The sequence below is a fragment of the Astatotilapia calliptera genome, chromosome 11, assembly GCF_900246225.1.
Source record: "Astatotilapia calliptera chromosome 11, fAstCal1.2, whole genome shotgun sequence".
Taxonomy (NCBI): Eukaryota; Metazoa; Chordata; class Actinopteri; order Cichliformes; family Cichlidae; genus Astatotilapia; species Astatotilapia calliptera.
In genome coordinates, this window is record NC_039312.1 from 11,258,090 (window position 1) to 11,274,460 (window position 16,371).

The 16,371-nt window shown below is 41.2% G+C and overlaps 1 protein-coding gene across 1 annotated transcript in view; it reads right to left on the bottom strand.

Annotated features, from left to right (window-relative positions):
* LOC113031491 (eukaryotic translation initiation factor 3 subunit H) overlaps nucleotides 1-16,371 on the bottom strand; it is a 59,727-nt gene that overhangs the window by 20,412 nt on the left and 22,944 nt on the right. The window contains exon 3 of the mRNA XM_026183613.1: nucleotides 3,164-3,331. Coding sequence (XP_026039398.1) covers nucleotides 3,164-3,331 — 168 coding nt within the window. The remainder of the gene's footprint in view (nucleotides 1-3,163; nucleotides 3,332-16,371) is intronic.

Genomic DNA, 16,371 nt, shown 5'->3' on the forward strand with positions numbered 1-16,371 from the left:
CAGCTTTAACTCTGTGCTGTCACTGGACAGAAGCCATTAACGCCGCCAGTTGGCCACGGGATTGATTCCTTAATCGACGTAAAATGAACGGTGAGCTAATGAAAAACAGAACAAAAAAAAAAAAAAAAAAAAAGGAAATCAATTTTCTTTCCTTTTGACTTTAAACGGAGATATAATGTCAATTCCTTTGAGGCACTGTGATCTGTTAAGCGCTGCATTATTGACTGACATAACAGCGCACTCCTTTGGAATGAGAGGACGCTCACTGCTTGGCTAAATGGCTTTCTGGGATGACTGGATCAGAGGGTTGCATGTTTAAAATGGTCAAATTTAATCTTTGTCAATACTGAGTGTCTACAATCTAAAAACAATACAACCCAGGAGTAATGCTAAAGAGACAGAACAGGGCAGGGAGAGCTCCTCGGCAGTCAGCATTACTTAAACCTTGAAATTCAAAGTTGTTTTCATTAGCAATTTCCCTGCACAGAATACATTTATTTTCCTAAATCTGAGATTTTTTTTAAACTACAGTCCTCTTTATTGTCTGACTCTAGACTTGAAGTAACTGGATAAACTGTGAACGGTTTTAATGAAAGACTGCTTTAAATTCAGTGAGCTTGTGAGTCTTTTTGTGTCACCCTGGCTTTACTTTTATTTTTCGGTTCATAAACCTGAGGGAGAAAAACAAAATGAGCAATACAGAGAGGAAATACTTTCTTGACACAGTGTGGCATACTGACAGTGTCTATATTTGATTCCTCAGCTTAGAAAAGTTTAATGTGTTGGTCCATGTCCTCTGTAATGTCTAGGGTCCACACACCAACACCCCTGCCTTTGCCTACTGCCCAGCTCAATCTGCAGCTCACACCAACGCCTGCCTCTGCAGAAGGTGGGCCCACAGGGTAGCAGATCCATGCTAGTTTTCAGGCCTCATGGAGGCAGGCCTGGCCATCAGATGCTCGCTGGTGAGGTTAATCACCTCTAAACAATCGGTTTCTTTAGAATTTTCCAATTTGCTCGCTGTCCGGTCCCACCTCTGTGACAAAGGCCTTGGACAACACACTTCCCAGGATCACACGGACGCACAAATGACACGCCCTGGCAATTTGTCAAGGGCATGTCAAAAGGAGTCCGTTGAGGTGGTTCGGACATCTGGTTTGGATGACGACTGGGCACGCCTGACTGGGCGTACAACCCAGTGTAAACCCAGAACCTGCTCAAGTGACTGGATTTCTTATCAAGCCTGGGAATGCCTTGGGATCCCCCAGGAGAAACTGGGGAACATGGCTGGGGAGAAAGATTTCTTGAATACGCTGCTTAACCTGCTGCATCCACAGCCTGACTTCAGATAAGTGGAAAATAATGGATGGATGGATAAAAGAAAACAGCAGCACTCTGACAGGAACGACAAAACGATCGCCATTATCATCCATTTCATTGTCCACTTATCCATGTAATGTATTAATATGCTCCCTCTGAACTTGGTGTGGCAATAAAATTCCATTTATTTAGACACTAAGAAGTTAACACTTCACTAAGTAGTGACAGGTTTTCATTTTCTGTCATGTTTTGCTGTCATTTAAATCCTTACACCATCTGGGGTGGTTCAGCATTTCCGGGGAGCTTTTAAAGGCTTTTAGTGTGAAGCAGGTGAACCCACATAATGCCTGTTGGTCTCATGTTAGCAGCTACAGGCTACATAGTTAATCCAGTTTTCTGCGAGCCCGCCTTTCCCTCACAAGAGTTCCAGACCACGGCATCAACAGAATTTATTGTAAGGTCAAAAGCCAAAAGTCATCTCCATCTAAATCTGTACTATTGCAGATGTGCACAAAAATAAAAACTCTCTATAAATAATCGTCAGTCTCCTTGATGATATAGACTTGATGACAATGCAGAACTTGCAGAAATCCATCTTGAAACAAAAATCTAATTCCAGGCACATGACGCTTAGAATTAGATTGTTTTTTAAACATCTGTGCTTACCTCCACTAATCTGTTCCTACATCTGTCAGACTGATTTATTGCTGAGTTTCTAAAAGTGCACCGCAGCAAAATATCTTAAGACTTCTCAGTGGCAGTCCTATTCTTGGATACCTATTGATTAAAGAGACTAAATTTGACATGTGGTTGTTTAATCATGGCAGAAACCTGAGTGACAATGAAGCATAAATGACTGTAATCAACTCTCTTGTAGAGGCACCATTTTGGTGCAAGAGAAAGAAAACAGATAACGACCATGTTTACTGAAACTAAGCAAGCTTTTCTGCTTTCAGGCCTAGGGTGAGTGTTTTGATGTTGCTGTGTTTACTTTATTTCATGAGGACTCAGCAGTACTTTGTGGGGCCAACTTTACTAGAATGACTTTCCACCAGCATGAGTCTCTTTCAGTACTGGTGCCCTGTGAAAGGTTTGAATGGCTTTAGGACATGTGACAAATACAGCAGTGGATCCCTTCTCTCCTTTTGGCTTGATATCACATTATCAATACAACTTTTTTTTTTTTAATGTAACAGCAACAGACAGTCCAAGATTTACACCTTTATTGTGGCTCTTAAAAACACACACAACATAAACTTGAAGGGGACCTATTATGCAAATTTCCAATTATTTTAATTCTTGAACCCCACTAGGGCAGCTTTACATTATTAAAGGTTCAAAATAATTTGGCTTATCCACTGTGCGAAATAAGCCATTTCAGCTTCCATTCCCCTACTTTAAGGCAGATTTCTTCTCGTGGGGGCTTTTATACTCAGTCACAGCTGTGGACCTGACACATTAGAGATACCCACTCTCACTGACATCATACGGAGCAAAAGGAAACAAAATATCAGAGATCAAGTGCTTTGAACAGTCTGAACTTTAGGCTCAGCTGCTCTTATTCTTTAAATGTTTATGCAAATTTAATATGAGCATCCACCGCCAGTGCAAGTATGAAAGAATATAAGAAAAAGTATAATAAGTAAATTATACTTAAATTGATGAATTCTTAATTTAACATCTATACCATGAATCTTTTTTATTTATATTCAAATTCTTTGTAATGTTCTGTCTGTTCATCTATAGTAAAATATATTTGATGTTTTGCCAATTTCTGGTCTTAACTTGCAAACAAAAGTAAACAAAACTGTCTTTACGCCGTGTTCTGTACAGGACTACTCACCATATATGAGTACTACTGACTCCTCAATGGCGTGCTGGTAGCTGAACTGAGAGTCGAGCAGCGCTCGGCTGACAAAGGAGCCATAGTAGGTGGACTGGTACCAGCCCACATGCAGATGGTCAATGTTGACGTGACGCAGAGAACGCATCATCTCCATCTGGTACTGGACTAGAGGCAGAGGAAGAGGAAGAAATAGAGAGGAAGGGAGGGGAAAGTCAGGGAAATGGGACAAAGAAGAAGGGGAAAAAAAAATCAGTTCACTGAAATCAGCTTCTTTTTTTTGAAACTGTGAATATCTGTTCTCCATCTGGAACTCTACATGGTGTATGAACAAGGGGAGGGAGTAATGGGAGAGAGGAGATGTGAGAAAAATGATAAATATGGTGAAGAAAAAGAGCAACCAGGATGTGAAGGACGAATGCAATGAAACTGAGGAAAAACAAAAGCTTCATCTTCTGTTATCAAGTGGCTGTGGTGGAGATTTCTAAAACAAACATCAGCTGGGTTCACCAGTCAGCCTTTCATTACTTATGTCAGTTAATACATCGTACTGGGGAGAGAACGGCAGGACAGAGACACAGACAGGCTTAAGCTAACAGAGAGAAGGCAAGATGCATTTTGGGGAGAGCCATTTCATTATGGCAGACACATCCTAAGGATGCACAGCCACAAATACAAACAACCTGCCTCGCTGGCTGTAAGTAACAACCAAAGCAAGCAAGCAAAACAGTATCTCTATGCAGGCTGGCTGGAGGAGGTTGATAAATCAGTTTGTGATTGGGCAGCTGTGGCCCCCTAGACCCCAGTCTGTAGAGCACATCCTTCTCCTACTGGGGCTGTTAGCAAGAACAAACTGGAGCGGTTTGAAAAGAGGCATGGGTGAAAAGCAGAAAGGGAAAGAAAAAAAGAGCAAAGCTGGGAAAAATGAAGGACACTTGAAATGGAGGGAACGTGTTAAAGAGGGGAAGTGGGATGAGAGGGAACACACAAAGAAAAATAAGGCAGGGAAGAAAACAATTTTTTTTTTATTTTTTTTTTTAAATGGGTGAACTTCTTTTTTTAATCTTCTGCCTTATGGTCAAAATTTGACCCCTGGCAGTTGAGGTTATGTAAAGCAGAGATCAGCCAAAGTCAAAATATATTAACATTTCATTTGGTTGTAATTAGCTGACCTCCAAGAGTTCATGGAGTGTTAAAAACACTGAGGTTTCTGAATCACTAAAATCCAAAGCGATGCAAGGGACCCCATCTGATTTGCATTAATCTCAAGTTTTCTTGAAGCAAACCTCCCACAAACCTGTTTCTTGCAACAAAACAAAGAAAATAATCAATCAAATGTTCTCCTTGAACTGAATTTTAACATTTGGCTTGGAGCAGTGGATGGGAACAGTCCCTTTTTGTGGCCCCATACATGAATTGATGAACTGGACGTAACAGTCTATCCTTTAAATCTTCCCCTTTATTTAGTGTTTGACATGGTCAGTGAGACAAAAGGAAGCAGAGTCAAACAGAGGGAGGAGGATGAGAAAGTAGGAGAGAAATAGAGGAAGATGCAGTACATGAAGATTGACAGAGAAATTGGGAGACTGTAGCAATTCTGGTACATATCATAGGAGGAGGAGGAGGTTTCAGGTAGCATCTGCAAGTGTGTTTGTGTGTTTCTAAAGTGTGTGTCTATAACATTCAAGTTTTTAATTCTGACTGAATGGTGACAAATAAGAAGTAGGTGAGAATTAAAACAGAGAGTGGGAGAAAAGGGTAACAGGAGAAGCAAAAAAGAGCGTGAGGAAAGGAGGGAGTGATGGTGATGGAAGGATAATAAGTCTGTTGGAGAGTGGCTCTGCTCGGGGGCTGGCTAGTAGCAGACTCCAAGACACACAGAGCTCAAGGCAGCCTGCCACCTAAATACAGCATCTGGCTGTGCACTTCTATGCCCATCAGTATGGGTACTTACCTTTTAGGCTCCACTGAGGCATGCACCAGCCCAGCACCCTATCATTAGCAGGGAAATTGTGTACAAAGTGATCTGTCTCTGATACAAAAGCTAAAGGCTGGGCGATTGACAACAGAGGTAGGAAAACCAATTGGCCATCTCTCCTCCCTAACTCAACACCACCTTCAATTCCTAGTTCGCAACTCTAATCTTTGTTGTGTCCAATATGCAGCTCAATCGGGACTTTGCTTTCAGCACATATTTCCTATTCCTTATGACTGTATTGCAGATTTAAACAACTGGTGATGATCTTCTTAAGTGATGGTTTAAGAAGGTCGTCATCAAAATAAATAAATAAATAAAAAAAATATGATGATCTATGATAACAGGGTTCTTGCTGATCGGAGCTGGCTCGGCCCTGGCTTATCGGAGAATTAAGAAAGCGGAACCGGCTGTTCAAACCCCCCCAAGGCTGCCCGCTGGGATTGAAACGATGGGACGAGGCGCGACTTCTCAGAACGGGCTCATTGAGAGCAGCATGGTTAAGACCTTGGAGACGCTTACAGCTGCCGTGAATACTCAGAATAACACCCCTGAGCGTATATTGGGTTACATCAAGGAGAGGCCTGCTCAGAATAACACCTTTGAGTGAAAGTTGGATTACATCGTGGAACAGCTGACTGCAGTCGTGAGTTCTCAGAATCGGCTCTCTGAGCAAAAGAATGTCAACACCACGGAACGCAAGTTTGATACCATCATGGGGAAGCTCGCAGTTCTCCAACGGGAGATTGAGAGACTAGTGTCGGAGTGTTAAAGAACAGCTTTGAAATTCTCATGAGGTGTTGCAAAAGAAAAATCACCATCATAATGCGGCTACCCGGTGCCAGCTGTGGGCTCAAGGCTGGAGCCGAACAAAAACTCCCTGATAACGACTGTGTTGAGTCTGTTCCTTCCCATTCCCTACAAGGCCACCTGGGTTGGCTGGAAGACTGTTTACTTAGCCTGGCAGGGCGAAGGACACTGTCTCAGCTGAACTATGGACACGCAAACACATACATATACTGATACTGATAAGCAATCACTGACGCATCACCCTCCCTACCCCGGATCCAACGCCACCTCCAACGCTTACCTCCCCTCTGATGTGGACATCGGGTCAGCTGGAGGCGCAGTCGAAGATTGCAGCAGTCCCAGATCAGATGTACACACTGGAACACTTTCCCATGTTGCTTGTCTGTGTTTATTGTGCTATGGTGTGTTGATATCCATGATTTCCTGTATTATCCTTTTGTGTTACACATTTCGATGTTTTTTTTCCTTGCTACCTAGCCTGACCTGTCTCCCCAATGTGATGTTTGTGTATTGTATGTACGGTCGGCAAGGTCTGTCATCTCGGTTGTGGGCAAAAGACCAGCAACTGACAAATAAAGGCTATCTCATCTCATCTCTCATCTCAAAAGCTGCAAGAGCTGAACATGTGTTGGCGCGACACCACTTAAAACGGCCTGTTGTTTAAAGCGTGACTTTACACCATCGAGCCTTGCTGAATGTTAAAACGTGTCACTCTCAATCACTCGTCTTGGATCTCTGTCAAACGAGTTGATCTATAAGGCATTCAAGACAACTTCAAAGTCCGTGGGTCTTTCTGCAGTCGATATTACAGTTTAGATTCAAGGGTGGATTTCAGCGTTTTCTTTAAAATGAAAAGGTTGGTCAAAAGTCTAAGTATCCTTGAGAAGCATTTACAGGGAGGTTCTTTTTAACAGAGGAGCAGAAATCTAAGACTCAAGTGAAAAGTCACTGATCTTTAGAAGGTTAAGAAATCATATCTGAAGTACTCGGAATTTCAAAAGAGTGGAGCAGCCTCCATAACGAAAGAAACGCCGTCTCAATAGTGTCTTTCCCCCTGTAGCTTGTAGGACAAACTGAGCAGCAAAGAGGCAATGGGGCACAGAGAAACAAAGGGACAGCCATATATGAGCCTCAGTAAAAATGCTTTAACCCACTGGGTTTGTGGTTCTGATTCCTCAGAATTATTATTCATATTTGGATTGATATACAGATTTCCTTCAAGAATATTGTCATTTTTAAAAGTTCTGGAATAATATGAATTCTTACCACTAAAACTTCAACAATGTGAGGCATGGGCAAAAAAACAACCCAGAAAACAAACAAAAAGACCCCCAATTCACAAAAGGTGAAAGTCAAATAATAAAAATGCTGCAGAAATAGTAGAATTAGTATTCAGCGGATACTTTTGTATTGGCCTTCTTTAATTTTAATTTGAACTTTTTGGGGATGTTTTTCTCTTCTATTTTGCACAATTTGAATGTGTTTCCTTTGTGTTTGTTACATTTCCATAATTTGAAAATACATGCATGCATGCACCACTGCAAGTGATGGTGAGAAAAAATTAAAATATATTTATTCCAGCAGATTATCCCAGCATGTCATTAAGTCTGTGTATCTGAATACTCTTAACATTAAAATGACACCATGTGAATGGGAAAAGACTACCGCGTGTTCAAACTAATCAAAGTTTACACCAACTTCACACTGACTGACGTGTACTCTACTCGACTGGATGACACTCGGCTTCCAGACGAAACTCAAGCAGACAGGCCGCCTTGCAAACAAACTCCTACCGGCTGTACTCAGGTCAGAAAGGAAAAGACGAAGAAACAAAGACAGAAGACACATGAAGAAAATCAACTGTCTCTTAGCCTGAGAGCTAAAGTGAGATTCGGGGGCGAGTGAGACAACCAGCCAGTGGCAGGCCTGCAGAGGCATCCACTACAAAAATCTAATAGAAGATACAAGAGTCTTGTAAATGGCACAGGACCACTACCTTCTTTGTTCATAAACCATAAATTACAGCTGTGGAGGAAAAAGAACAACAAACAGCAAAACAAACTGCGTGGCATCTTAGCTGTGTCGACTCAACACTGATTGGAAGTCATAAACCTCTGGAGATCTTTCAATCTGCCTGATAACATAGGTGCTAAAAACAATTATTTTTATAGTTATATAATCACCAGTAACAAACTGACACTTATTGATGAGATAAAAAACTGTATGCACTTAAAGTGAAATTCTGTGTTCTTTTGTATCAACTGACACCGATAAACAAATCTCTCTCTACATCTATATATATTTATTTAGCTTACTTATCTATATCAGCTGATACCTGTTTATCTTCCCTATTTTTGTATTGTTCTCTATTATGACACAAGTATTCTTCATCACACTTTCTCTGAACCTTTACCAAGGGCAAAACTGACGTGACAGCACAGATAAATATCCTTCGCTGACACCTGTAAATGCCATCTTATTTGCCAATAGTCAATACCAGTCAACAAGCAAGACAGATTGGTACATGCTTGGAAAACACTGACACGCCCCCCCCCCCAAAAAAAATTAATAAATAATGAAAGAACATTTTTACTCTGAGTGGCCAATTGATTATCCGGTGCCTATTTTTGATCTACGCACTGACTGACATATTGTTTTATACCTAAAAATGAGTCATAAAGAGATAAGAAGTCAAAGCTACAAACACATCATGGGACTCGAGGTTCATACACGACAAAGAGAAGCTTTTGTACTTCCTGAATGTCAAAACAGGGAGGAAAAAAAGGCTAGAGTAATCTGACGTGAATAATGTTCTGTTCTTTCAACTATGACTGTGCCTACTTTACTTTTACCTTCAATATAGTACTTACAGCACAACAGTTCATAGACAAAATGAAAGAGGCAGCGTGCATCATCTACAGGCTCACAAGTATCATGTGGATTAATTATCTTGAGGGTGCACACACATAATAGATGATCGTGCTCTTTCTTTTCCCTCCTTTCCCTTTCTTCATCCACCAAGGGTGAGACTACATTTAGTCGTGCTAAGGAACAACACAAATTCTACTTCACCAGAATAGCTGGAGAGCTACTCCAGTTAATATGGACTTTTTGAAAGAGAGACAGAAAGAGGACTTCTTTCTCCCCCCCTGTTGCTTTACTAGGGAAGCCAGTAATATTCTGTGGACATAACAGCAGCATTAGCCCAAGAACAGCCAATTTAACAATATCATCAAGGCGTGGAGGTGGGAGCGTGCCCCACCATTTGCTATTCCTCACTCATTTCTGCTGCCCTGCCGCCTCTCCTATCAATCAATCTGGTTCTGAGGCCAGACGGGGAATGAGTCTGTCCATTCCCTTAGTGCTGCTTGATTGTGTGTGTGTGTATTTAGACATGAGACAAAGTGAAAGTGTGTTTAAAGGAGTATGTGAGGAACTGTGAGTTCAACAGAAAATTGAGAAGGAAATAGGATGTGATGCAGAGAGTAAAAGTGTGACATCTGGAAAGGAGAGAGTGTGTGTGTGTGTGTGTGTGTGTGTGTGTGTGTGTGTGTGTGTGTGTGTGTGTGTGTGTGTGTGTGTGTGTGTGTGGAAAAGGAAGGTGAGAGACGTGAAGCTTGAGGATGGACAAGCCGTATGTATGTATGATAGACTGGAGGTGTTTATCAGTAGGGAGCAAAACTCCTTACCTTGGGGAGGAACATTCAGAGTCATAACCAACAACGCACTACCGTGTGTGTGTGTGTGTGTGTCTCTCCGCCATGAACCAGACAGACAGTCCATACTCTAATACTCAATGACACAAGAGGTGAACTGCGTTGGACCTTGCATGCTGCTGCAGGCCACAACATCTCTGTGCGGGCAGCAAGGTGTGTGTGAGCGTGTGTGGGTCTCTGAATGTGAGGCTGCACGTATCTGTGTGTCACAACACATTCTAATCACCACCTTGACAGGCTGACGGGGCCTTGCCTGGAAAGTCTGTTGCGGTTTAACACACACACACACACATACACACGCCAAAGTTTACATCCACCAGCGTCAAGTTAAGCAGGTGAGTAGCAGACAATGGTGCCAAGTGTTTGAAGCTTGGGAGAGCGACATTTCTTTACCCTCAGTTTCCTCCCACTACTTACCGAATTTGGCGAATAGAACATTTTAATAGTTTAAAATAAGGATAAATGGGCCAATCAGACCTCCATCAAAAATACATTTTCGTTATAGGGGGAAAAATCCATTTGGAAGCCGCAATGAAATTAAAATTATGACTTTCAGATGGTGCATTTATCAAGGAAAGTTAAAGAGAAAGAAAGAATATGTTAAGAAATATCTTCAATATTAAGAAATATCAAGCTATGCATATATAATGCATTTCTAATTTGTATTAACACCTCAAGCTGAAACTTGAAAAACACACACATACAAAAAAAGATTCAGTTCGTGCATGAAGTGTAACACTTTTGATTGTACTGAACAGACTGAAAACCCCTATTTCCACATATGTTCTCCACAGTGACAGCAAACCACACTCATTTTGGCATTTCATAAATACTTTAGAGCCACGAGGAAAACAAAACAAATGTTTAGCTTACAATTTAAAGACATCGTATTCTACCAGCGTACTGCTGAGTCAAGAAGGCTGTTGTTCTTCTCCCCCCCACCTCACCCTCAGGGCCCCGGAGCACAAACCCTAATTGAACAAGTCCACACTCTTGACCCATTCATTCAACACAGCTGACAACCCACTTTTACTCTGCACTCCATTCTGATAGTCATTTACTTTGCGACAAGGATGCCAAGCTGTTTTGGAAGGTAAAAACAGAGTGGTTCTTACCATCTCTGTGTTTACACATTTATTTTGCAGTTCTCTTTAAAAGCCTCTCTGACAAGCACTAAGCATTCTATAAATACTCCAGGCTTGACTTAACCCCATATGCAACTAAACAACGCTGCATCCACTACTACGTCTACTTCAGAGGACAAAGATAATCTGAATGTTTTTAGGCTTTGAGGCCGACTTCCTTCTCTTCTTTGTTGTTGCAATGCTGCTGCCCCGTTTGCCAAACCCTTCATCTAACCTTGCTACTCCCTCAGATTCCCTAAACAGACTCAGTAATGTTTGTACTTCTCTGCTTCTCCAAATCTGTTAAAAATTCCAGGTTATCTGCAGAGTCCAAAAACTCTTCACTCAAAACTGTCCAGATTTGGGAAAACAATGAAAAATGACCAGCGCAGAAAGTGAAAATAATGTCTCCACAATAAAACAAGGAAATGATGGACATGCTGTTACTCTCAAGGACAAATAAGATTAGCCATCATCAAATGCAGTGCATGTCTATATGCTGTACCCATGAGATGCAACTGAGACAAAATCCATAATGCTATCCATTCATTCCTAGCCCACAAAGCCCATGTGGAACTCAAATTTAATGGCTGTAGCCCTTTTTTATGAGTTATTCATGATCTCCCAGGTTCGCAGGGTTTCTTTAGCACTTTAAGCTCACAATACCAACCTTCATCACGCTTGTTCCTTCATCACTGATTCTACCCACCTGTGCTTATAGCTTTACAGCTGACCCTTTACTACCAGATTAACCAAACAACAACAGTCACTAGGGTTGCCACAAACGATTATTTTGATAGTCGACTAGTCACCGATTATTTTTGCGATTAGTCGACTAATCAGAGCATGCATCCATTGGACGTAAAACCTACAGCTTACTGCACAAGCATGCATCTGCTCTTATGTAACTATCATTAGCTTACAGCTTTAAGTGTTTAAAGTATGTGCTAACTAAAAACACTCAGGAACAAATAAAATACTAAAAAAAGCCAAACAATAACATTTTTAAGTTATCTAAGTGACATATATATTTAACCTGAGTAGCGAAAGATGGCGGTGGGTTTGAAAACGATTTGCCGGGAGTCCGGTGTTCTCACAGGCTCTAGTGAGCCTTGCCCCCGGCTAGCTATCGAGCTAGTGGGTAACAGACGTCTCCGAAAACGTCGGAGCGCTTTTGAAAATATGTGGTGTCCTGATAAACTGAGCAGATATTTGAGGTTTACACAGCTACATTCTCGCCTGAAAATATGTTAAACGTTTAATTTTGTGACCCAGAAAGAATAATAAGAGTAATATTAAAACAAACTAGCTGCCACCATTGTTGGAAACTGAGCTGGGCTGCGCTATGAATTCTGGGACGCATCTTCTTCTTCTTCGGGGTTTAACGGCAGCTGGCATCTTCTGTTTCAGTCCGTTATTACACTCTTAAATCCTACTACTTATTCCTGCGTCTTTTGTGATCTTACAAAGCTTCAAACGATGCGTCGACTATTAAATCAGTCGTCGACGATTTTGATAGTCGACGTAATTGTGACTAGTCGAGTAATCGTGGCGGCCCTAACAGTCACACAGTAATACGTATAGTTTAACAGTGGGGTCATGTGCTAAAAGGCAGATTTAGTGAGAACTCTGAGTGGAAAGTTTGAGTTTTCTTCTTCCAGAAGACCCCCAACTTAGACAACCTTTCTTCAACCAACTCAGGGTTTCTCTACAAAACTGTCAATTCTTCCTTCATAGGCCACATAACATTAATTTGCCCCAGTTCACATCTCTACAATGACAGAAACCCCATTTAGTTGTCAGTTCGTGATTTGTTATAGTTCAACAACTATTGGCTGATTTCAATTCTGCTGGAGTACTGGCTAAAAAATTATTCCTGGCATGCAAAAATGGAAGCAATATAAGGATGGAGGAATGTAATCAGTTAATACTTTTCACACCTCTGATTCTGTAAAGCCCAGTCAAATTTAACAGCATGGGACCTTTAACATGACAAATGCAAATGCACAAGTTCCTGCAAATATAGTTTGCTTAATTAACAGCCACTAAAGACAATAGCTAGGTTTTGTCTAAAGTCTAATTCATTAGGGCCACACTCCTTTTCTCCCCACTGGCACAACACAATATGCCAATTAGGCTTCGAGCTAACAAGCGCTGCCCTAAGCAAACACATGTGCTACCTACATCAGCCTTAGATTGAAAACAAATGGAATAAATCAATCTCCACTTCTGTCTGTCTCAGGCAAACAATCTACACTTCCAGGCAGCGATATCCAAACACAAGTACACCCAGATGTGTGCACGCACATGCACACTACACAGACACACGCAGGTAGAGGAGATGCCTTTAGCCAGGGTTGATATAGCAGATGTCCTTAAGCAGGTATGATGGTCCTTCACAACCACTGCCAATCAGTGTGGTCAGTGTGTAACCTAACCAAGTATACTAAACTTTCCTTTTCTCTTTCCTTTCTGTGAGTGAGTTCCCCAACCTACATATGTTGTCACATCTAAATAATGCATATTTAGCAAAAAGAACATGAAATCTAAAAATGACAAGATTAGCAAATAATTATTTTAAAAAAACAACAACAAAAACCCCATTTTGGATAAATGGTGAGAAAAAACAAGTGTGAAGAGATAAATAATGGGTTGAAAAATCAGGGGTGGTGTGGATGAAAGAGTAGTCTACTTCATCTGACAGGCCTGAGAGGGTGTGGAAAAAAGGCCAGGAAGCAGAGGCGTAGATACATTATCTGCAGCACAACACAGGCACAAGATAAATGAAGGCCACTGCTCCCCATCATTATGACATACATGATGACAGTAACCGAGAGGTGCAGAGGGGAAAAGTGAAGGGAGGAGACCAAGGGTAGGAAAGGAGAAAGTGTGATAGGCAGAGGGAAGAGAAAGAAGGTGACTGCCCGTCTTTCATCAAAAAAAAAAAAAAGTCAATCTGCGCGTGTCTGTTAGGGATGCACCAGTTTAATATTTTACCTGGATATTGGTCCAATCTGGACTCAGAAAGCTTGGTCGGTGATTGATAACAACAAGCAGAGCTATGTGGCAATCCACTGAATTCAGTTCTATGTTAGTGACCTGGTTGCTGGTGGAAAAGCAACTAGCTAAAACTTAATTATATAACACACTTCAAGACAAGAAACCAGTCACAAAGTGTTACAGGGGTATTTAATTTAAATTAATTTTTTTAAGAGCAAATACAAGGTAAAAGTAAACCAGGTAAAACAACACAGAACATACAAACGTTCTGAATACATGAGTTTTAGTGCATTACAAAAGATCAAGTCGGAGGAGACGAAGGGATGAGCAAGTGTCTCCAGTTCACTTTTTGAGACAGAAAGGATGGGAAAGACCTTAGATGTTTGGAGAATGATAAAGTTATTTGCCATCCAGCCACCAGTTGCAGTGAGACAAAATAAAATGGTTAATTTATATGTGCTGAGATATAAAGGAGAGGTACAGTTCAATGTTGTCAGCATACAGATGATTAAAAAAAGGTTTTCAAACTACTACTAATAATATGACATAATGAGATAATAATATACCACAAAAATAACATGAGACTGAACCCAGATCCTTGTGGAATGCCACATGATTTTGGGGTGATAAGAGCTAACATAGCCAAGGAGGAAGCTAAAAGCAAAGTCCATGTAGTTTGGAGTCATTTCACACCTGCTTCGTAAACAGCTTTATTTTGTAAGGGAATAGAGGAAACTAGTGTGACTGTAAATTACAAGAGTACAAAGTAACCTGTTGCCATGTATTATTTTACTAATGAATACCAATTCCCTAACGGTGTTCCTTCCTCTAAAAAAGAAACCAGGAATTAACCTATTAATTTAAGTCTGGTGTCAAAAAATCCTCTGTAGTGGTATTCAATCACAACTGGAAAAAGACAGTTTGATGCATCTCCTGGGTGTGTGTGCGCGCACCTGAGAAATTAAATCATGAATGAACCTAAAGTAATAAATGAAGTAATAACCTAATTTTACTCAAAGTTCACCTGAAAAAAGCAAAAATTTTAAATCAACTTTACTGTTGAAGTATGACGCCCGAGTTCTCTCTAGACTGGATTTCATTTTCAAACCACCATTTCCAGAACACTGACCGTGAACACATTTTAATGACACTGCCAACCAGGACAGGTGTAACCTGACAGGCCAATCAGCATTTCCCAACAGCATGGTAATGTGCAGGCTTTCATTTACAAGCAATTCACTCTACAGATGACTTTATTAACAATAAATTAATCATTGTCACCATTAATTTCTGTAGCCAATCATCAACTTCGCCCTGCTATACAGTACAGTAAATATATCGCTGACCTTGGAACACTCTCTTTCCCATTATTTCAGTAAAACTCCACAGTGCACTTGTTCCTACAGCTATACATTAACAACGACTTTCGAAGACATTAAGTCCTCGTCCTCTTCTCTACAGAGGAAAGATGACAAACGCATTCTTTCTATGCATTGTCAAGGTCAGCTGGTGCGGATGTGAGAGAGCAGATAGCTCCGTCGTGGCATTCTGTCCGTCCGTGCATTCATCTGTCGGGAGACGGGAGCAGTGATAAATGTGCAACTTGTCGGGAAGTAAATGGTGGTATCGAGTTGTGGTCTGGTCCGGAGTGTCAGGAGAGGTGCGGGGCTAATTTTCAGCAGCAAGGCTATAATGGGATGTGTGTGCCTATTTGTGAGTGTCTCTGCGTGTTTGTGTGAGTGCACCCACCACGGTCTATGTTCCACCTGGCACAGTGGATTAGGTGCAATTAATCTTAGTTAAGCAAGCCCTGCGGAGAGCTGCCTCCGTTACACGCGCATGTACATACAAACACGCACACTGTGCCACAATCAGGCACACAAACCACCCTCAGTGATGCAGTGATGCACAAGAGGGAGTGCGAGCATACTGAAGCAGCTGCTTTGTGTGCATAACACACTGACGAGCTCACCGTATGCACATTTGACAACGCTGCTTGTCAGGCCTTTGTTTTTACAGTGGGAATGGGGAAGGGGAAATCATGTGTATTCGCATACTTGTTTATCTTCTCAAATGTGACAAAAAGGAAGGAAATTGGGTGCTCACAGTCATACAGGTGTTAGCATCAACAAAGGTAAATGTCATAGCTAGTGGAGGTTTATTTATTAACTGTGGTGGCCGATTTGGTGACATTATGAAGGCAAAGGGGAGTAAGATATCATCTGTGAGGTCACAAAAGCCCACAAGAGTATTAGAATGGGTAATGTTACATGTTGTTTCCTTTGAATGATGAAGCCTAGCAATAGAGCTGATGGGTGCTTCCCATAGAATGCTGAGCAACTACCTTAACAAGCTACAATACTTGCTAACAGCTGACCAAACATAACATACCAACATAAACATTCAGTTTGCAGAAAACCACATTCAACTTGTACACATTTCACATTTGAGTGTTTGTGAGGTCCAAGCAATGAAGGGGATACACAATTCAACACAGGCTTCCACATACCCATTTTTCAGTCATGCACATGCTTCTTCCTTTAAATGAATAATTCTCATGACAAATAAGAAATGCCTTAAATG